The 23,678-nt window shown below is 37.4% G+C and overlaps 3 protein-coding genes across 4 annotated transcripts in view; 1 reads left to right on the top strand and 2 right to left on the bottom strand.

The window, feature by feature from the left end:
- Positions 1–3,427: 3,427 nt before the first annotated feature.
- Positions 3,428–8,773, bottom strand: LOC135169496 (uncharacterized). The gene has a single exon (XM_064134547.1). The coding sequence runs from the start codon at positions 8,771–8,773 to the stop codon at positions 3,428–3,430; it is 5,346 nt and encodes a 1,781-aa protein (XP_063990617.1).
- A 69-nt stretch (positions 8,774–8,842) lies between these two features.
- LOC135169453 (uncharacterized) lies at positions 8,843–13,844 on the bottom strand. The gene is made up of 7 exons (XM_064134491.1): positions 13,257–13,844; positions 12,968–13,136; positions 11,777–12,349; positions 10,238–11,530; positions 9,754–9,869; positions 9,225–9,359; positions 8,843–9,138 (listed from the first exon to the last, which is right to left on the bottom strand). Exons 1-4 carry the CDS (start codon positions 13,322–13,324, stop codon positions 11,513–11,515), a joined length of 828 nt encoding a protein of 275 aa, XP_063990561.1. The 5' UTR covers positions 13,325–13,844; the 3' UTR covers positions 8,843–9,138; positions 9,225–9,359; positions 9,754–9,869; positions 10,238–11,512.
- A 2,102-nt stretch (positions 13,845–15,946) lies between these two features.
- Positions 15,947–23,678, top strand: part of LOC135169738 (uncharacterized) — a 154,014-nt gene continuing 146,282 nt past the window's right edge. For both annotated transcript variants that reach the window (XM_064135004.1, XM_064135003.1), the window contains exons 1-2: positions 15,947–17,031; positions 22,965–23,107. In XM_064135004.1, coding sequence (XP_063991074.1) covers positions 23,044–23,107 — 64 coding nt within the window. In that variant the 5' untranslated portion in view covers positions 15,947–17,031; positions 22,965–23,043. The remainder of the gene's footprint in view (positions 17,032–22,964; positions 23,108–23,678) is intronic.

The raw sequence follows: 23,678 nt of genomic DNA, 5'->3' as shown, positions 1-23,678 counted from the left end.
GGGAAGTACAGCCCAAAGGCATCGAAGTGTTATATTATTCCACAAAGTTTATGTGCTCCCTCGAACTATTGTTTCACTCATTGTATTGAATACGAAACCAATGTGAGTTTCCTCGTAATGTACCATCAATTTAGCTCAGTGGCATTTACAATAACGCAAAAGTGAACAATATCCATTAGAATGCACCGAACTATAGCAACACTTCATGTTAATGTTCACCTCAACTTTACTCACAAGTTTTATCCTATTCATGACAACTCTGACGGTCTTGTTGCACTGGGTATGACTAGGCATATTGCACCGTGGAGAATTTTCAGTCACCGAGGTGAATAACACATGCGAAACTGAAAATACTTGAGGATGAGTTGTATGGGGTTAGGAATCGCGGTGGGATAATTGGCTTGGGCTCCCCTGGGAGTCATTTGATGGCAGAATTTGGCTATTCCACATGGTAATATCGGCGTATGTTTTCCTTGTCCTAGTAGAGAGGAAAATAGATGAGTCGAGGACGGAGGGAAATTTATTATAAAAATTATCCCAATGTTCTGGACGAACACAAATAGCTCAATAAAAATTATTTGACAGTTAAGTAATTTTCAAGTGATAACCAAAGTCCGGTAAAAATTATGGAAGGGAGAGACACGTGAATTATTCGCGGAATTTTTACTGGGCACTTGTTGATTTTTTTAAACATTTTCTCTTCATGGCTCAAAGTGAAATTTCTCTCCGTTTTACAGTGAATTTCCCTTCGGTCTTGGCGATTATCAAGAAATGAACAAAACTTGATTCTAGGATATGCACTTCTACATACTGGCACACTCACACATACGCTCATCTTCATCACTAGTAGTTTAATTAATTTGAAATTGACTTAGTTCACGGTTGAAGGTAGATTTTCCGTTAGAAATTTAGGTTGACACATTTGCCCGAAGCACTTGAAATAATTCAACGACAAGAAATAAGTCTCGAATGTGGTTGGGGATTTCTTAACTCATTTCAATTCAACTCTGATTTCTGTCTCAGTTGCATTGTGTGTAGGTAGAAATATATGTAGATTGTGCTACAATGCAAAGTAGTTGGGAGTCATGTACCGCTCCCTCTACCCGTTGGAACATCGCATGTTATACTTAACGCTGAACTGTAAGCTGAATAGGGAGGAAAAACAGTTGGAGAGAGTCAGTCATAGGGCTGGAAGGGAATAAACTACCTGCTAACAGTCTCGCACCTTGTACTGTGAATGTGCAATTTAATAAATGTCACTGTTTCCTCCGATGTCGACGTGCTTATAAATCTACAGTGTATTTTTTATACAGTTTTTTACAATGAACGCACATGCAGTCAATGTGGTAAACTCATTGTTATAAAATATTATCACTCTCCCAACAAGATGATGACCACTTGGTTAAAGTCAAACGCGATATAATCACCCCAGTCGCCAAGTAATTACGGATATTGAGTGATGAATCATTCATTCATGACAGCCGGACTATGAAAACACGAGATAGTATTGATAGATTACTGAGTATGTCTCTGTCTACATGGCCAGTCCCTTCCGTTGGGCGCATAATCCAATTCGATAAGCCTGAGACTTGCAATTTCAGTCTCCAAAGGACAGAGAATGCTGTTCGACAGTTGAGCTGAGGCTGTGTAACGTTGACCAATTCAGAACCTCCCCTTCTACACAAACACACATGTGCACTGCGCGGCTTTTGCAGCATCACACTCCTCTACACCATCGTGGATATCTATTACAACGCAGTGGTACACACCTAGACAGCGTGTTGAGAAGGACATGAGGTCAATATAAACTGTGCGTCAACGAAACAACGTTGATGCTGCTGCAGCCGGCAATTTCTGCGTGAACTCCAGACAACAGGAGCCTATGGTATAATGGTCAGGGTGTGGAGATTGCTTGTAGTCGGATGTGTAACACCTCTTGAAATCGTATGGTCCCTTTTGCTTTTTTAAAAGTTCTTCTATATGTATAAAACATCAGACTGAGTGGGGGAACGTTCCAGTTGACATTTAACGCAATTTAATAATTCAAGCCAATCCGAGTGCCTGTTTTTCAGGCTAAACTCGTGTTACACTATAGCAACTTCAGTCTTCAGTTGTTGGGTAACAATCTGTAATTCCAAAATAATGCTACGGGATATGGTTGCAGGGGTGTATTAACAATATGTATCGCGAGTCCAATAATTGCCGGTGAATTTCGGTGGGTTTTCATAAGTTCCAAGGGTATATGACGATTTCGAGTAACCGTATAAACTTGCAGTGAATGGCGTGAACTGCGAGCTAAACGCTCTAACTCCTGTTTCTGCTAACTAGTAATTAAGCGAGGCGCTACTGTGTAAAACAACGTATCCCTTCCCGAACAGAGTTTCTCTCTTCCTCGGTGCCCCCATCTGACCTCTCTCCCTCGTTTCGCATTCTATTATCCATCTGTCTCTCTTCCAGGGGCTGGAGGGTTACGGTGGTGGTGGTGGTGGAATGGGGAGGGAACATGTCTGCGAGTTTCGCGAAGTGAAGCTCCTGGTTGTGCGCTTATCCTGGAAATTTTCCGCCTCGTGATGATAACGACAAATTGCTCCCGAGACTCAGTCATTGAAATTCAATCTATGTTGGCTTGGAAACTTCTGTCTCTTCACTTTCCCCCATTATCCAACCTACCCTAATCTTTTTCCAGTATTCTTGGTGGATCCCTTTGTCGCGGAGAAGAAAAATAATTTTTTCTACAATATTTTTTGACAACAGGAAATAAATAAACTCATTTATTTCTTTCAATTCAAAATTTTTAGTTGAATCAAGTAAAACATTTATTCCGCTAAAATAAAATTTTGTTAAAAATAATGAAGAATTTATTTGGTTTGAATAAATCATCAAATAAAAATTTTTATTCCGGGGAATGATATACTTTATTCAGGGCCATTTATTTGATTTAAACAACCCCTTTTTTCGGAGGTAAATTATTCGTCAGCAATTTAAAAATATCACTGGAAATAATTATTCACATCGAGTTCGGTCTTTAATAGTGAATTCTGTTGTTTAATAGTCTACGAGATCGTCCGCGCGTGCTACGCACGCGCCTTCTTTTCCATATCATAAGAATTGAAAACTGTAGAAAATGAATGCTCTTATTCTATCTTCGAAGTTAAAATTAAAACTCATGGAAAAAGACAATTGGGAAAATATATCTTAATATATTCCGATTGCTCTAAGATTGCATATACTATACAGTGCAAGGCAGCATACGGTATACAGAATCGAGAACATTTCCGCAAATTTGAGATTTAGCTATAGTAGCGACAGCAATCAGTCAAGTCAGGAAGAGCGCGTTCTAAGTCTCATATACCAGAAAAAATGGAAAATTACGATTGTATTAAATGTCAAATGACGATCATGGTAGGAAAAAATAGTTTCCTATTTATTACTTGTATAGTTCTGTATATACCCAGTTTTTTACCGTGTTAGAATCTCTCTCACTCCCCAAGAAAATTTTCAAAGTCTCCCATGAGCAAACTCTGGAAAATGCAACGTATAATTGTCCATGGTTAAAAACATCCTTGCGGAGATCTATGCCAATTTTATCAAAAGTTTGTCCTTGACTTTTATTAATTGTCATTGCAAAACCTAATTTGACTGGGAATTGACGTCGTTTGAACGTAAACGGAAATATATTTTCACAGTATAATGTCACACGGTTAATAAATACAATGTCTCCCATCTTGTCCCCATTCAATATTCGGCATCGCAAGAGATTATTTGCGAGTTCTATAATTTGCAGCCGAGTTCCATTACATAAACCTTCATTAATACTTAAATTTCGAAGTAACATAACAATTGAGTCTTTTCTCAATCGTAACTCATGCGGTGGAAAATTTGGAGGATTGAGTGTATTTAAATATTCTGGTAAAATTGCATCATTGATATCCCCGTTATCACAATTTTCCACACTATCGATACCTGTATAGAGACGCTCCGTTGTTTCGTCCAAAAGTTTCGTCACATTACAATTAATCTCATCGACGTCAACATTCCGTGCTGCTAGTACAGCAGTTTTTGCTAGATCTCCAAATCGACGTTCATCAATAAGTTTCTTGAATATTACCTCAACAATGTCATCATTGTTTGAAGCTATGCATTGTTCTGGAGGTAATAGATTATCATCGGTATCATTTAATTTCCCATCACCCAGTAATAAGAGGTATTTTGCGAATTCTGCCTCTCCCGGTAAAGCTCGCATATTTTCTGTCAATGAAAATATTAAGAAATTCTTCCATAAATGACTAAATTTGATTGAAGAGTTGACCAACTCACACCTCGTTGCATTTGGAGTCACTGGTAATAACTGCCGGAAATCTCCTCCTAACAACATAATTTTTCCGCCAAACGGTAAATGAGTATCCATCAAGTCACGTAATGTACGGTCAATTAATTCCATTGCAGATCTAGGTGCCATAGGTGCTTCGTCCCAGATGAAAAAATCAACATTTCTCAAATATTCAGCCTCCTTCGATTGACTTTTTATATTAGAAACCGAATCTGGCAATATAGGAACGGGGATACCGAAAGTTTTGTGCAACGTTTTTCCTTGAGGAAGCAAGATGGCTGCGATACCTGTGAAAGCCATTGTACAGATAGATTTTCCTTGAGCTTTTAATAAATGATATAAAGTTGTGTAAACAAATGTCTTCCCTGAGCCACCTGGACCATCGATATAAAAACAGGAAGATGATAGCTCCTCAGTAGACATAGCTATATTCAAAATTTTGTCAACAATTTCTTTTTGTTTAGTATTTAATTGAGCGTATTGATTATGACCAATGGTCTCGTGTATTTCAATTGACATTTGATCATCGCTACCATCATTGACATCTACTTCGTATTCATCTAATGGTGGCATTGTCGCAAATGCGCTTAAGCTGGACCTTTCATTCATGAGGATTGTATTGATATGAGCATATGCTCTTTTCTGAGCCTCGGATTCATTATAATTACGTTGAAAATCTTGAGAGAAAGCATCTTTAAATTGTTCCCAGAGTACTTCTGGGTGGTTTGGATGGCCATATATTAAAATGCGTACAAATAAATGTCTCAGTTGACGTGGCATCATCCAAATTTCTCCTTCAGTCAAGGCACGTTCCCATTCTCGATCATCCTCAATAAGCCCCAATGCTAAACACGTACTATGAAATGTATTGCACAATTGACCATTGACTGTCGTGAGGTCTTCAAAGCTAGTGGCACCTTTAACTGCTATTAAAAGTAATCGAAGATGAAATAATTCTAGTTGAGTTGGACTTATTGAATACATTCGGCCAATCGTATTGAAATGTGCTTTGCGTTTTTCCCACCTATGTTCATTTGAATTTGGTAATTTTTTGTAAACGTAATGTGATGGAATATCCCCATACGTGTAATTTCTCGCTTCCGGGTCTCGTTGATTCAAAGAGAAATATTCCATTAACATACTTGTTTTCTCTAATGCTGATCTCAAACCGTCTTCATCTTCAAACTCATTGATAGTGATGTTTTGTTGATTAGGTAAATGAACTGGTAATCGCATAACTGAATGACTTTTATGCTGGATAGGTCGACCATATATTCGATCGCATGCTTCCACTGGAGATACATATCGTGTATCTATAAAATTTCGGATTTCATCGTGATGAATTTCGTTCTGATTTTCTGTATTACTTACAATAACTGAGGCTGAATCGTGACCCTTGTATATGTATTTATATAAATATTTCACAGATTTGATGCTAGAAACAATTTCTACGTTAATATGACATGTAAATTTTTCCAATAAATAAGGATTGTAAGGAACAACGAATGCATTATCAGTCATTTGGCCATTAGAACGTTCATAAGTACCGGTATTTCTTCGACGATATGTAGGATATCCATTTTCATCCATTGAAGTATTTTCTTGATACTTTTTTGGAAAATTTTTTGTGCATTTGCCTTTCTCATCTTTACACCAACTACCACATGGCCCATGAATCATGTCTTTCAAAACAATATTGTAAAGGATTGTGTCTGTTTCTCGATCGGGAATTTCCGCAGAAATGTATCTATCAACAGCATCAGGAGTAACAATTTTATTATTCTGTTTCAAATTTACCAATAGATGCATGTGTGGTAATCCACGTTTTTGGTATTCAATCACGTATACATATGCGCATACTTCGCCGAATAAGTTTTTTTTAATAACATCTTTAATGAGCTCTTCTTTTTTTATATCAAAAACTCGTGAAACAATATCTGGCCTATCAGACGCCGTTTGTCCGGGCAGTAAATTCTCTTTTATTTCAATCCAATTAGGATTGCAGGTCATAGTGATGAATAAATCCGGTTTACCAAACTTCCTTACAATAGCCATTGCATCTTGATAGTTCTGTAACATATTACGTGGCGAACCCGTGAATGTTGATGGAAGGATTATCATTTTACCTACTTGGCAATCAGAACCATTCGCGCGTTGTTGTAGATGATCTACCAAGCCTTGATATGTATCACTGCGTAGAGTTTTCTGATTTTGCCTGCAATAGTTCAACCTATCTTTCTCAATTTTAACGTAACTATCGACAACCCATTGTTGAAATAATCGTCCTCCTTTTAAGATCATATTATCGTCTCTGTCAGCCATTCGATATTTAGTATATGCTGCTCGTGATACTCTTTTAGCTCTATTCACGCAAGGTAAATTTTTATTCCAACCCTGGGTACCATGGGGATAAAACAAAGGGTAAATCCATGGTTCAACGTTGGGATCCATAGAATTGACAAATTGAAGTTCTTTTGTACCTTTATTACGAACTGAAACATAAGACTCTGGCATATCACCATCAGCGGCAGTAGTAAAAATGGCAGCCACCTCATTAATTCTTTGTAAATTGTATCGTCTTTGATCGATTCCAGGTTTGAGTGAAAATATCAATTGCATTTCGGGTTCCTCGTTTGTGTTCACGTTTCTCATTGATTGGAGTTCTTCATGCATCATTCGATAAGACTGAGCAAATAAATTACACTGACGAAGGGAATTATCTATCGCCTCAACGACTTCGCGATTCAGTGTAGACATCAAATTGCATCGGACATCTGTAGCCTCATCTGGATCAATTATGAATAGTTGACCGTAGCATGGAGTTTCATTAGACTCGGGGTAGAGACTTTTATTAAATTGATAATATACTTGGCCATGGAGTTTGAAACAAACCGGGCCAGGACGCCGATCAGAGAAATTGACTAAATTAGCATTGAACGATGCAAATGCAAATGCATTATTATAACAACGTATTCGTTCATGGAAATGTTTTGATTGTTCGTGAGTACCATTGAAAAGATCTCGGAGAATAAGTGGTGGATTTGGCAAAGGTTCAAGAGCAACTTCGCCGTGGCTGCAACAATCATTAAAAGAATCTTTTCGAACTTTTTCAGCCGCAAAATGTTTAGCACGACAATGACGACACACAACGTTCATTGGACCAATGTAGTGTTCTTTGCTTTCTTGTCCTGTAGTATCACAAATGGTATTCGATCTACTCCTCCCTGACAAATGAGAATCATAATTGTTAGACGCAGCATCTATGGTGGGAAGGTGGGTATCAGAGCGGTCTATACTCAAATGGACCGGAATTTTTATTCCTGGCATAATATCATTATTATTATGATTCTCTTCATGAGAAATATGATATTCAGGTGCACATTGGTGACTACCTTTAGAAGCTTCATCGATTGTCAATTGTAAGCAAGTATCAAGTTGATGAATGACGTCTGATTTGTATTGTTGATTTCGACGTTTCGCACGATACTCGCGCCGATATGCTGCATTTTTTTTAAGTCGTATTCTCTGCCTCTCTTTTTCATCATTAGATATCTGTTGAATAATTGATCTATCATCATGGCCTTGTTCCTGAAACAGCTCATTTTCGATTCTATTTTGATGAACATGAATATCACGTTGGATTACAGAGATTTCAGGAAACATGTTGGATTTTAAAAGCGGGTGATTCAAATCTTGACGTTGATGATTACTACTTGTGATATCGCTGATCGTGGGAAGATTTTTGTCAATATTGGACATTGGGACTGGATGTTCGATTTCTGTGACTGTATGATTACTATCATTCCCTTCATGAGAAATATCATGTTCAATTGCATTTTGATCAATCTCTCCGGAAATTTGGTTAAATATTGGTTGATCGCAAAAATCAACATGATGAATTATACGATTTGAATTTTGTCGTTGATTCCGACGTTTCGCACGATACTCGCGCTGATATGTAGCATTCTTCTCACGTCGGATTCTCTGCCTTTCTTGTTCTTCATTGGATCTCCATTGAGTGAGAGGTCTGCTATCGTGGGTTTGTTTATGAAATATTTCATTTTGATGGTCCCTAATTTGGATTACAGACATTTCAGAAGACATGTTGGATTCGAGGAGAGAGCCATTCGAATTTTGATATTGATGATTGTTACATGTGGTAGAGATTGTGGAAAGATTGGTATTAATAGTGGACGTTTGCAAGTCTGGAATTCCAACTTCTGTGACAGTATTGTTTTGATCTTTTTGATAATAGGTATCATGTTCAACTTCAGTTTGATTAATATTACCAGAAAGTTGATCCATTGAAATATGAGTTGAATAACGCTGTTGATTTCGACATGCTACACGGTATTTACGTTGATATGCAGCATTTCTGTCACGTCTTACCCTTTGAAACTCTTCTTGTTCTTCCTTTGTCCGCTGGATTGTTTTTCTAGGCATGTTTATATTTTAAACAATTAAATTGAAAATTAAAAAATAAATAAATGGTACGGTCTATTCACTTTGAATTATTTTTATTTGGTTGGTTTTTTCAATATGTATAACTATTATTTAGTGAAAATTGACAATAATGTTTAGAATCAAATAATATGAAACAATTGGTCAATATTGTTGAACTTTGAAGGTATTCGGATAATCAGTCGGTTTTATGGTAATATTTTCTATTCGTTTGTATAGGTAAATTTTCTGTGGTATTCTTGATATAATATTCTGCTTATTAAGATTTTTTTCTTGAATTTCAGTGTAGATATAATTATTGGTATACAGGTAAAATGGTTTACGGTAGTTTAATCTGCAGACTCCCACTGAAAAAGAAAAAAAATTAATTTGGCTTTTTCAATTTATTTTCATTTATGATAACAATTGAAAAGTAGTTGAATAATATACTCACGATTTTGTTTCTATGGTCAGTGTCTTAGGGAATCTGCCCTTTAATACGAAAACTCTCTTCTAAACCCACAATAGCCAACAAACGCCAACAACAGTTATCCACAAATAATTGATAGGTAGCCGCCACAAAGCAAAACTGAAAAAAAAAACAGATGATCCAAAGAATATCCTATCTATAAAAGGTGATCAAATTGATCGAAGCCACGTTAGAATCGCGCTTTTTATTTCCCCAGGGCATTGAAAATCATTGGTATGGATATACTTGTTATTAAACTAAAAAAAATCTTATTAAAAAATTCCTATAAAAAATGATCGAATCAACAAAAAATAGAATTGTGTGTTATTTAAATTGAATTCAAAGAATCCCATTTCCATTCCAATAATTTTTCCCAATTTGAGAATCGAAAATTACGAACATTTCATGATTGATGTGCCCTTATTTTTGTAGTTTTTGTGAATATTTAAGGTTAAACATGATTTCATTCATGATAACAATTAACAATTGAAAAGTAGTTGAATAATACACTCACGATTTTATTTTTATGGCCAGTGTCTTAGTGAATCTGTCCTTTAATATGCAAACTCTCCTCTAAAGCCAACAAAAGTTATCCACAAATAATTGATAGGTAGCCGCCACAAAGCAAAACTGAAAAAAAAACAGATGATCCAAAGAATATCCTATCTATAAAAGGTGATCAAATTGATCGAAGCCACGTTAGAATCGCGCTTTTTACTTCCCCATGGCATTAAAAATCATTGGTATGGATGGATTTGTTATTAAACAAAAAAAAATCCTATGAAAAAATTCCTATAAAAAATTATCGAATCAACAAAAAACAGAATTGTGTATTTAGATTGAATTCGAAGAATCCCATTTCCATTCCAATAATTTTTCCCATTTGAGAATCGAAAATTACGGAGACTTCATGATTGATGTGCCCTTATTTTTGTAATGTTTTTGTGAATATTAAAGGTTAAACATGATAATAATAACATAAATGGATGAATACTCACCTCCATTCAATTTATTGGCACACACCGAATGTACATTCCATATCCGAAAAGAAGCTCAGGTGTAAAATGTAATTGCCGTGACTGCAATAACTGGATGACGATAATTATTTCAGAACGATTACTGTTGCTGCAGTTTATGAGTATTAATAAACTTCAGCGTACTTCCAGTACATGTGCATGACATTGAGAAGAGGGAGGGGATATCTGTCTAAAAGCGCTTTCCACCGCAAAAACAAATGACAAATTTTTTTGGAGCCCTCAACAGAGACCACACATCAACCACGAAATGTCCTAGCGGTAGCGCCAGAACTAATTTTGCATCCTTCCTTACGGTTGTAAGTCGCATTCCCTTCACATAACCAGGAGAGACAGTGAGACAGGAGACAGTGTTGCCGCACCAAGGTGTATACCTGCGACTTACAACCGTAGGGAAGGTTCAAACTGGATGTCTGCAAAAAAATCGCGTTTTAAATTTTTAATAATGAAACCATTAACTCCAAACCGATGCCGCTTACGTTCAATAAATATTTACAGGAGTGGGACGGATTTTGAAATGAAAACAAAAATAATGTTCCAACAATTATAATTGACAGTACAACATATATTAAGAACTATGAACAAACATTAATATGAATACATCCTTTGTATCACTTATCTGTGATTCCGGAGAGCTTTATCTATTTCAATCATAAAATTAATCAGTCTTTAGTTTTCTCTGTTATATATAAAAAATACAAATGTTTTGTAATACTTTTTCTTCAAAAACAGGGCCACATATTGAAATAAATTCTGACTAAATACTAATGTTAATGAATAGATTATTATAATTCCATCTGTTTTGGTTGTTAAAGCTAAATGAGTATCAACCTTACTGCTATGAAGTTGGCAGTCTTTAAAAGTAAAAAATCACCTTCTTAAAGAGCTCAAGCTTGTCAATGTTTCATTTTTGTGTAAAAAAATAACAGTTTACAACGTGTTATAGAAAACATTCAATTTTTGTGTAAAAAAATAACAGTGTTAAACTTGTTATAGAACTCAATTTTTGTGTGAAAAAATAACAGTTTACAACTTGTTATAGAAAACATTCAATTTTTGTGTAATAAAATTACAGTATTAAACTTATTATAGAATTCAATTTTTGCGTAAAAAAATAACAGTGTGAAACTTGTTATAGAACTCAATTTTTGTGTGAAAAAATAACAGTTTAGAACTTGTTGTAGAAAAAATTTTCAATTTTGCAATTGAACTTCCAGAGCAAATAGCACGTCATTAAAGCTATTCAGCTTTCAGTTTCTGAAACAAAAAAGATTATCTATTCTTAATAACTGTTTAATGAATGATTCAATGCATTTTCATTTAGATTTCCATATAAATTTTTTTTTATTAATGTTCTAATGAAAATATTCTACTGAATTCTGCTTGAAACTAAGCCAACATTAGATGAAAATATTGCAATATTCTCTTGCATTGGAGGGACAATAATGAAAAATTAAAAGTAATTAAATTTGGATAACCATAACCATTAATAAAAAAAAGTACCTTGTTCGCGACGTCCATCGCCTCTCCAGATGCAGATTCAACTGCCCCTCGTTTGAGAGTGAGAGGAGGTGCTTCGACAGCATCATCCAACTCATCTTCATTGAGGGCTACATCCTCAGTCAGGACTGCGATGTCATCCATGCTGTTAATATTTAGAACGAAACCATCCCCACGACGATCAACTCGACCTTTGATGGTCATTTTAATTCCCTCGATCAAGTCTTCTCTCGGGATGTACGTCACAACGTGAATGGTCATGCGATGAACCCTTGTGCAAAACATGCCACATCCATAACTTGAACCACTTACCGTGGTAATGGTTCTGAATGGCTCTTTGAGCCATCCAGTGATCTGGACTGGCCCGCGAGCAGCACACACGTTCTCCATCTCAATTTTTTCATATGAGATGACCTTCGACTTTCCATTGTCAGCTCCATTCGTAATATTAAATGTGCCAAGGATGTCGAAAGTGCTCCCACGTCCAAATTGGAATTCTTTATCGCCCACAGTGTCCGTTGATCGCCGATACTGTGGATTGGCCGCTTTAATAATCCCTCCAGTGATTTTTATTATCTAAAAAGTAACATTTCACATTTTTCATGTATTATCATAGATATTCATACAGATATTCGCATAGATATTAATTTTTTTCCAAAACAGAAAACTGAACTGAGCATTTATGTTATTTATTCGTTGTTTTTTTTTTTCCCTCAAGGTTCTCTACAAATAAATAACGTACGTTCTTACGTTCATTTGTTTGCAACGATCCTATCGGGAAATATTCGATAATTTCGGAGCTCTTGTGGTATTATATGCGATAATTTTTTGATAATTCTGCGGGTAGGCTATATATAAAAAAACAAACGATAACTTAACCAAATAAACCTCTCTTCATTTCATGGCACAATTCTCTTTGCCGAAATTTGGATAGGAAAAATAATCCCCTGAATACCACTCGAGCTTCAACCTTATCGAGTATTTCCCTCTAGGTTCCCTGCGTACAAACGAAGTCGTCAAATTTTTCAGGAAAAGTCATTTTCCTGAAAATTTGACGATTTTTTAACCTGAAAAACTTGACTCCTTCATTTGTTTGCAACGAATCTATCGGGAAATACTCGATAATTCCGAAGCTCTTGTCGTATTATATATGACAATTTCACTTTTTTTATTTTTGCATGGAAATCACTGTACCTGATACATCTTGATCTCATCATTATATTTGAGAGCATCATCCCCCCAGCAAAGTATGCGAACCCTTCTGCCATTATTATTATTCAAAATGCACTTATAAATCCACTTAGATGGAGATTTTGGCAGCTCCCTCAGGCCTTCAATACAGTCGACGTAGCCGATGATTTTCCTAAGAAAAAAAAATTAAATTACTCTCCGAACACGTGTCAAGGATAGGTTATGATGATTGAATACGTAATAAATTTTTTAAATATGTCCATTTTTTTTAAATAATAATAGGAATACTTACATGAGTGTAGCTCCAACATTGAAATGATCAATGGCTCTGTTGGTCGTATATTTAATAGGTGATGTCATGATGTTTCACGATGCTCAATGATCTCCTTTTTATAATTAAATGATAGGAGAAAAACACTCAAACCCGTTGCCAAATGTGATGGTTTTTACCGGTTCATTTGTTCCAGTTCATTTGTTCCAGTTCATTTGTTCGGGGGGGCTCCGTTTGGACTTTTTCAACTGTACAAATGATGAACTGTAGAGAGAATTTTCAAACGTTGAGAGCACCGGTGTGCAGGGATCCAACTGTCGAGACAAAAATTTCATGTGGCACGTGGGTCCACATGTACAGCCACATTTTTGTCTCGATAGTTGAATTCCTGCACACCGGTGCTCTCAACGTTTGAAAATGCTCTCTACAGTTCATCATTTGTACAGTTGAAAAAGTACAAACGGAACCCCCCCTCATTTGTTCCAGTCCAATGTGTGACTAATATAATCGACAGATGTCGCGTCGGTTTCTGCCTTACGCTTACGCATTTTCGAGATATTTCTTCGAGAAATATCGATATCGATCTGTACACGGGTCTCTTTTTTATAATAGGATTAGTATTCGATCCTTCAAATTTCATTGTTTCTCCGCGAGTAATACAAAATGGATTCCAGAATGTTGTACGACTGTATTCCAACTCTTCGCCAGGGGAGTGTGGCAACACGGGAAAGGTCACACCCGCTCCTTCCCTCTCCCATCCCAACACACTGAGCCTCGCGAGGGAGTACAGAACCTCCACCGATCCACCCCCATTTTTTCATATTTGGGTCATTCGCGATCGCATGGGTGTTTTTTTTTAGAGCAAAATAAATATCAAGAAGGATAAAAAATTTCTCCTGCTTTCCCCCTCTCTACAGTAAAAAACGAATCCACATTCTCAAATTTAATGAACATGAAAGTTGAAATACCCGCCAAAATTTCGGGATTCTACTCGAGAATTGAACTTTACATGTGGTCCAATTTCCCACTATTCGAATTTTCATGTTTTCATTTGGAGTTTTAATCAGTATCCCGATGCGATCTGGTTCACTTGAATATATGTATAGTGTCCACAGAGTTGAACTGAGGGAAATCGTAATCGAAAGTCTAAACGGATTAATTTTCAGCGTCGAGTGAAATTCAAATTTAAACTTCACAGGGTTCAATGAGCCCATTCAGTAAATATTTCACGATATGGGAGCGGTGCAAATATGACATATGAATAAAGTTATGCAAGTGTGGCTCAGTTTAAATTTCTAATTTCAAATGTGAATTTCACTCGTTTCACCGAGTTACTTGAATTGTCAAATGAACGCGGTAATTAATAGGATTATTATTGGGTGTTTTTTTGTCACAATTAGGAGGTGTGATTTCACAGAGATCACTTACTAATTGATAAAAAATTATCTTTAAATAATGTGGCATTTAGCGACGAAAATCGATAACATTTGTCTCTATGACAATTCATATAATAGTCATTAATTCGAAACATAATTAAAAGGGAAAAAATGAAAAGGGTTTGGCAATGTGAAGGGTTAATATAATCAAAAATATTCGCTGAATTGCATTTTTATTTTCAACGATGTAGAAAATCACAAGGATCTTCCTTCCCTTCTTGATAAAAATCCCACTACAATTCCCACGCACTAGACTTATCGTCCAAGCTCACCCGGTTCACGAAAGACCAGATATCGTATAACGATCTCATTCTCTTCCTTCAAACGATTTTATGCTGCCATGACTACAGCAATTTAATCTCGAAAGCTCAGTAAGCCGATCAGTCGCTTAACTGTATCATCCATCGTTCGTAAGTAGTTTTAAAAAATATAAGACAGTCATGTAACAGAGGACTTATCATCCTGCAATAAATTCTTTTTAATTGGCCTCTGGTCCGGCTAAAAATTTCATGGGGACTTTTTTTTTATTGTCCCCGGGGACCGGTAGATGAGCCATTTGTTGAGCAATCTCGATCTTATAATTCAGGACAAATATCACTAAGATCGATGAGGAAATTGAGACAAACTTGAACTTGATGAAATTCTGTGGGCGTGGAGAGTCGAAATATATCGCTTTTTCCCCTATCCAATGTATTACTGTGTCTTTGACCTACTAATAGGATGATTCGCTCACTTCATCTACAGGGTCGTCATATCCCATGTATCATATACACGGAGACATAATTTAACAAGAAATTATACTTTTCCAAGATTTCTTCAAGATATTCTTTATTCTTTACTCCCATAAATTAACAAAAATAATAATTCAGTAGATAATACACCTGGCGAGCACCAGAAAATAATATTTTTTTCAATCAATCAACTTGAATTTGTTGGTATCCATTTCTCCCAATATATTACATTAAAATACCACAAATGCCATAGAAAGAAAAACTAATTTGTTGCTTTTGAAAAAATATTTTTGTAACGCTAATTTATTAAATTCACTCATTTTTCCCCATGTGTAGCCGTCAAGGAGGACCGGGGGTGCGAGAGGATTCGTGTCGTACATTTGGTGAAGAATGAAAAGAGGTAAAGAGCGAGAGGGAGCAAAGGAAAATGTGGGAGTTTCGTGTGAACTGGGAGGAAGGGAAGGGGGACGTAGTCCCGATGGTTCGTTGAACGGCCACTGTAGGGGCGCTGCTTGCCTGCAGGACGCCAGTTCGCTTTGGCACAGCGGTACGTGTGCATCACTCTCGGTTTTTCCGTGGGCTTTCGCGCGCTTGTTTATCATCGTAACAAAGGCCCAGTGTAAATGACTGTCCCTCACTAGATTTGTTGACATCGTGATATGAAAGTGAGTTATCGAATAATCCATTGGGCATTGAAATTGTCGATAAGTGTACGCATAAAGAATCATCGGAAAATTAATCTCGGATGGTGTAGATCATCGAGTGTAATTGCATAAATCGTCAGCAGCTTCCCCGCCCCCCGACGCCGTACAAAACAAAATGGCTATCGGTATTATTGCCGCGCGGTACAGCGGCAACTGTTTTTCGTGAATCATTCTCACCGGCATTTTACTGTTCATCCTTCACCTTTTGCTCCATTTTCATCACTTCGGGACAGTCTGTGGGCATAATGCTGTTCAATCCGGTGAATGGACAGAAGAGGGAGAATAAAAGTTTCGATGAGTACCAATAAGAGAGAGCGATCTGAAGTGCTGGGGTGGTACAGGATCTCGGAGGAATCCGCATCCCTCGGGGCTAGTTTTCCTCGTTGATTTGCACCGGGCTCTCGTCTCAATTCTGTTTACACCGGGGACTTCACCTTTTTCTCCCTTCCCTGCTCTTTTATTTTGTCCATCATTTGGGATTGGAGTGCCGGGGCTATTTTCCTGAACAATAATATCACGGAAATAGCAAATGGAATAATATCGTGGGCTATTTCAGTCGATGAATTTATTTTAACTGTGAAATTTCTTTTCATTCGGTGTGAGAGTTGTGTTTACTTTAGCGGTGAGTGATTCAGTGAATTAAGTGATAAGTGACTGTTGTGTATTGGCCTAGACTGCTCGATGCTCTTGTGTGGTTATTAATTGTCGACGGTGTTAGTGGGGAATAAGTGGCGATTACCTCACTCACCTCCATCCAAACCTGTGGATTAACCTTATAATTGTTTATAAAAATAGGATGGTTTAAATGGCGTTTGCGCCACTTCTGATGGATGATGAATAGTCCTGTTGCGTGCAGAGACTGACGTTACCAGTGATTACCGTCGCATTAACTCCACCAAAATCAAAGTTGATTCATCAACAAAAGGTATGTCTGGAGATTTTTCATCATTGAGGGATCGAATTTGTTTAATATTTGTTGATTTGGAGGAGCCAGTCCAATTGTTACAACTGGATATTAATTTGAATATGATTTAATCATTTGAGACTAACTGATAAATTTTTATTTGGTAAAAGCCTGCAAAATTATTCAGCAGAATTATTGCAATGTCCTGGATAATTAATTTTTACAGTTTTAACAAAAATCGAAACTGTCTCCTTTAAAATACTGTAGTTGTTTTGATTTCGGCATAGTTCCCTCAATTTCTCCCCTAGTCCCCCAAAGTCGGATGTTTTTTTTTTTCGGGAAAGACCTTGATGTTTAGCTTCTGGTGGGCTCGGTGCCAAAGTACCTGTCTACCAGATGCTTCCGCATTTTCAAAACAGCTGGGGCTCATCCGCACAGCTCGCATAAGTATAAAGTATCACTTAGAACCGGTTAATGGTAGTAACAGGATTGTTCACGTCTAGAATTTTTGTTTACATTCGGTGCTTTATTTTTCTCGACCGCGGGACGAATCGGGGGATTAAGGAAAGAGGAGTAAATTATTAGTGAATAATTGGGGACCTTTTGGGATGGATGGACTATTGTCGTTACCGCGAATGGCAGAGGCGAGTGTGCCTCTGGGGGAGGAGGGGAATTGAATTGAAAATGAAAATTTTCGCTTGATTTTTTTTCCGTTCGATGGGTCCTTGCATCGAGTCTCAAGTTTGATCGAATATTAAGTATTGCGTTTTCAACGTTATTGAGTGAAACTTTCCCAACTCTTGACATTTCCATTTTAATAGAAGATAGAGCTGGGATGTTAATCAAGAAGTTGAGGGCTTTAAACTTGGATAAATATACATTTTTTATTGAAAAAAATTCTTTGAATTGTCTGCGTTGGATCCTGTGAATTTTTTTTTCATTATATTTGAAGGTCGTCCTAGGAAAAACTTGAAAATTCATAAATGTCCATAAAATCCAAGTAAAATTTGAAATTTCCCACCTATTTCTTTAGCACGTCGTTTAAATATTAACCCCATGAGAATAGCTGCTTCATTTCCCCGAGAATTTCATAAAATTTCCGCGACTGCAATAAATATGACCTGTAAAAAATTATGAGTTGCGCATTTAGAAAGTACCCATAGTAATAACGTAATAGCACAATTACATTGGTTCTCCGAACGACTAAAAAGATGACGTGTACACAGGGCAAAGACGCAGGCGCTTTTTCTGCGCGTTGCATTATGATGATATACATGAAAAGTTGAGGAGGGTGTGGGTCATATTTTCACGCGTTGCTTTCTCTCCGTCTTTATTTCCAACAAGAGAAATTCTGTCACAGGTTGACAAGGGTAGGTGGTGAAAGAGATGCAGGCGCGGTGAGGGCTTTTTGAAAGCATTATCTTCAAGCTTTAATAAGAGAAAAATAATTTCTAAATACTGGTGATGGTCAAAAAATCTCTCTATAGTTTTCGTTCTTCTCCAGTGCTGTCTACTTTTTCGAGCTTTTAGCCCCGACATACATTTTTTTTCCCACAGCGAGCGCTCTCAGAGGCTTACACTGATGCGTCGAAAAACCTCTTTCATTTATGAAATAAAATTCGAGGGGATATTTTAATATGCTGAGAGTACGATGCAGTATACAGGGGCAATTAATCTATTTGAACATTGGTTGAGTTGGTTTTTCTGTGGCAAATGCTTTGGCCCGATTATTTTTATAAATGATTATGTTTAATTTGTTATCGACAACAGAATCATTGATGAGGATTGATAAATTTTTCGTTTAAAAAATAAAATAATTTTGTATTTAAGTTTCATATTTAACCGGGAAATTTGTATGGAATTATGGGACAGTCGAATTTAATGTGCAAGTAAAAGGATTTTAAAAACAAATAGCGAAAAACAAATATAGCTAAACAGACGTCATATCCATCTGTGTCAGTCAGTGTCGAGGGTCGAAGTTGGATAACTCTCGGGCTCTGCTTATAACGTAGAATATTATAATATTATAATGATGGAAAATATTGTAATTTGCAATTGAAAACTTCTCTCATTCAATTTCCGGGATTGCAAACTGCAGAACTGTCAGTCTAGCGGCAGTCGCTGGTTTGCATCCCTTGCGGATATTCTCCACCCCCCTTAAACTCTTCGTATCTCTGCACCAAAAGAAAATGTCTGATTTAAAACTTCATTCTACTCTGTAACAATTTTTACAAATACTTTCTAAAGCGAAATTCATAATTTATCACAATGTTGAAATGAAAGATGAAAATCAAATATATGGCCACATTTGTATCGAGCTGGGAATCTACATATTTGACTAGGCGTTTTTAATGGAATTTAAATTTCCAATGAAATTCCCGATAAATTTTACACCAAAATTTTATTCTGACTCGTAATGAAGTTTACTAGAATAAAAGCAGATGATCGTGCATTGATTTTGCATTTTACGCTAATGAGCTTTCATAAAACGGTAGAATTTTTGTCAAAAATAGCTGTGCACCTGCAAAATAATTATTAATAGCCTGGAAATAGTGGTAAAGCCAAAAAATTTAGCCTTTGGCTGAGTGCACCGTCGCACCTCGCGGCTCATGCTCATTGCGTTGTTCCAAAAATAAAGCCATCAACTCGATATTGCCAGTACCAAATGGTAAATCGCCCGATGCACAATGCGTCTGAAAATAATTTCCTCGTCTCGTATCAGCGTCCTTGTACTTCCCTAGAAACATTAAACTAGGTCATCACTGGCTGATACTCTTTGAAATTGAATACATAAGAGAGAAACGACGAGCGCCAGGCGAATATTTCCCCTTCGATTGAATCCTTTTGACGAATTGTCGAATCACTTCGCTGTGATACGTGAATTTCCTGAGGAAGCATTAGTCACGTTGCGCAATAGTGATTCGAGAATAGGTATACAGGATCCCTTCAGAGTCAATATCGATTGCCGAAGGGATATATCCATTGTTCGTAATCTTGTTATCTCGGTGGTCAGTAGAGGAATGACAAGATCGAGCTGAGAAAAACAAATTCGACAATTCCAATGAATCACAGAATTTTTATTTCTTAGATTTCTTTTTTCTCTCTAATGTCTTTCACTCGTAAGCGATTGTCCTCTGATAGATGGACTTGGGGGAGGTGGTGATATTTGATACACGACAACCCCACCAATTGTTTTTTATTCTTCCTCCATTCATCGATGCCTATATGCCTTCCGGATTGATTTCATTCTTCTTTTTTTCACATTCAATCGAAGCCAAAGTGAAAAAGCCCAGTCTTGGTATCGAGGAGATGGGAAAAAAGTGTGGCGACTGTGGGTGATCGAAGGAGGGTGTTTCGAGGGTCAGGTTTGAGTGCTCCCTGTTGATTTTTGTGTTGTGCTTATTCGTCCCATGGAGCTTTCATTAACTCGCCAACCTCACGTGTTTTTTTTCACACACCTGCGTTAATGGGAAACTCTCATACCTTTTATTGGAAAAAAAAAGACGAGTGATGGAAACGCTAGTCGAGGGAATGTCCAGTTCTCTCTTTTGCAATGAATAATGAAGGGACACGAAAGCTTGATTAATTACCCTCCTTAGCGCCGATATATCGACAAAGATTTTGAAAGGAAATGACGGAAGGCTGTGTGGGGAGAGATAAAAACATTATCCTGAATGGGGCTTGCTTGGACCAAAAAAGAGCACAATTTTTTTTTTAATATTTGCCGAGGTGAATAATCGTTCTGCTTTCCATGAGGCGGGACAGTCCCGCAGAGAGGAATATGTATCCTGGGAACAGTTTTCCGAAATATTTGGAAGATTTCGGAAGAATCTTGAGAGGACGACAAAGTTGTGTGCGCAATTCTTGTGGAAAAATTGCTGTTAATCAATTCTGTTCCTCACATTAAGGATAACGATCACCCAGCAGTAAAATAAAATTTACATTCTTTCCGTGCATTCAGCACTGACAAAGAAATCTTCCTGAAACAAAGAGTGACATTCATTCTAACAATAAAAACAAGATGAACAGCAGAGCGAAAAAATAATGAACGACCATTGACAGTAAAACTTGTCATGAGTGTTTTGGGATTCGTTGTGGCTATACGCTCTACGTGTATTCGTTGGGGAAGGGAATTCACCCTTAGTACGAGTGTCAGCTACCCTCCAAAAAGTTACATCTATTTATGCCACTTCCTTTCCCCGAGTTGCTCGGTTTTCGGGGCATTTCTCTCTGTCCCTCGGTGCAGTAACATCTTGAATTCCCAGTGGATTTATACCATTCCTGGACTGTGACTCGCAGCCATTCACTTTTACATGCCCCCAGTCTCGGTGATTACTTTCCGCTCGATTCAATTATCGTGACTAGCTACGGGTACTGTTCCGCTCGGTGAACATTTTACTTGTTCAACAGGATTTTTCTTTAATCATCTCATGCTTTTCCCTTGCGCTTCTACATTTCAAATCTTTAATTAATTGTTGTGGTCATTTCTCGGAAGTAGTACAGGGAATTTTTTTATTAAAAATATCTTGTTGTGGCATCGATGTATACGGAGTCAAGGTAAATACTGATGTTGAGCAGCATTTTTTATTGCGGGTTGATGACCATTGGGCGACGAGTGTAAAAACTCCTCGGTGATAATTGGGGTCTTAGGGCTGAGGGTGAACTCGACTGATGTATGCAATGTACACAATGTAATTGCGATGTACACAATGCTGCATGGTGTGGGGAGGGGAAATGTCAAGTGAGAGTGGGAAAACCTCAGGAATTAGCACTCAGGTGGAATTTGCGTGGGGAAGTGTGTCTATTAGAAAAATTTTGGTTAAACGGTGATCCTTTTGTGACCTAAATTCCTTATTCATGACGTCACCTCGCATCTCTAGACCCTTACCACCCCCTAATACGCACTATTCCTATCTACCGTCCGGCCTTTGGGACAGCTCAAGCGTTGAAAGCCCCGCACGCTGGGGATTAACGACGACGCAAAGCAGCGAACACATTGCGTTTCCGTCACACCAACTGAGGTGTTATTGTGACAGCTCATCGGTCGAAGGGATGACAATTTACTTCCCAATTACACCCTTCGGAGCCATTCTGAATGTCTGTTAGTGAAATGCATCCGGTGTGAACGTTTCCATGTATCCCCTACGAAAAGGATATGATCTGAGGATCAAACGTGCGCAAGGTCGTACAAGTCAAATAGGACTGATAACAGGATGACTCTCAAGAGTCATGAATTTTGTCCCACTCACCCCTATGAACAATCCCCCCTTCATTTATTTCTACGAAATCTTTCCAAAATCTCCGAAGATGATATTTCTAGTCGGGGGATGGAATATATTTTTTCACAGGGTAAATCCCATTTGTCCGAAAAAAATGGTTAAATTACTGTGAAAATAAACAGGCGTAAATAATACTGGTCTGAATAACCGGGATTATCATATTGCCCTCGGGGAAGGGAGCTGTGAATGTTTTTGATCCTAAAGACACGGAATTTCGGTACCCGATGACATTGTCCACCTCGAAATTGAGCACGTGTACGTGCACATTCTCTCATAATACTCGAAATTTTTCATGCTCGTATGCTGAAGCAGCGGTGAATATCCCTTTCATCATCCCCTTCATGTAGTATCCATAACATAGCCCACACAAAGTCATAAATAGTATGTTCTACACTCAGCCTCCGCAGCCAAGCAGCTCTAAAAATAGCTGAATCGTTGACGTTTCACTGTTGCATCTCTCCAACCCTTTTTAAATTTGGCCACCGCTCGGCCAGGGGGAATGGGAAGGGGGAGGGTAGAGGGAGAAACAACAAAACCCATTCATAAGTGCATCGCCCATTGATTTTGCCGAGTGATTACACCTGAGTGGGAATGTTTTGTATTCCAGTTCTTTTCATCTCTACTTTTGGGTCTAAATGGCATTCCACTTTTAACACGTGCCCTCTTTTGTTTCAGGTCAGTGCGTTAAGTTGAGCGTGTATTATGTGAAGTGAAAGTGAAGGATCCGAAAGAACACAGGACGGCAACATTGAAAATGCCTGCCATTGGTACATCGTCCCGGATGCTAGGCGTTTTTGCTCTGGTCATCGTCAGCAACGGTGAGTCGATATTTATATTTTTCAAGAGTCTGCATGAAGTAATTTAAAAACTCTAGTGAGTTATTGGATGAATTTTCCAATTGTTTAATAATTCTCATCGTCATGAGGCGATGGCGCAATAAGACGATTCCTTGGAATATCGCGGATTTCAATGAATTTTCGGGGTTAATTAGCTAACAGAAGGGTTTAGGCATTCATTCGTGATGAGTAACGTGGTTATGATATTGTTTTGAATTATCTCAAGACTCAGCTGCAAGTGGATTCTTTCCACTTTCATAATGGATAATTCTTGAGTGATTGGAGTTTATGAATGTCACTCTCGTTATGGAAATGTCACAGTACTATCTTTATCTTTCGTTTATAATTCAGCAACTATTTACAACTATTTACGGTTTTGAAAGTTAATAAAAAATTGATGAAAATAGTATAAAATTTGATTGAACTTAGTACAAAGTTGAAAATAATCGTAATGAAAGAGGGTTGATCGATATAAAGCGGTAGAATCTTCTCTCACCCTCGATTGAGTTCTCCTTTCAGTCAGAAAAGACTATAATTAGACATTCTGCATTGA

This window comes from Diachasmimorpha longicaudata, chromosome 15, assembly GCF_034640455.1.
Source record: "Diachasmimorpha longicaudata isolate KC_UGA_2023 chromosome 15, iyDiaLong2, whole genome shotgun sequence".
NCBI classification, from domain to species: Eukaryota; Metazoa; Arthropoda; class Insecta; order Hymenoptera; family Braconidae; genus Diachasmimorpha; species Diachasmimorpha longicaudata.
The sequence above is the reverse complement of the archived record's forward strand: the minus strand, read 5'-3'. Positions and strand labels throughout refer to the sequence as shown.

What these genes read in the sequence shown, in the direction of transcription:
- LOC135169496 (XM_064134547.1), bottom strand. Translation starts at nt 8,773, where the DNA reads ATGCCTAGAAAAACAATCCAGCGGACAAAGGAAGAACAAGAAGAGTTT.
- LOC135169453 (XM_064134491.1), bottom strand. Translation starts at nt 13,324, where the DNA reads ATGACATCACCTATTAAATATACGACCAACAGAGCCATTGATCATTTC. An exon ending in AATGTTGGAGCTACACTCAT is followed by an intron (nt 13,137 to 13,256) that starts GTAAGTATTCCT and finishes TTTTTTTCTTAG; the next exon opens with GAAAATCATCGGCTACGTCG. An exon ending in ATGAGATCAAGATGTATCAG is followed by an intron (nt 12,350 to 12,967) that starts GTACAGTGATTT and finishes GTTACTTTTTAG; the next exon opens with ATAATAAAAATCACTGGAGG.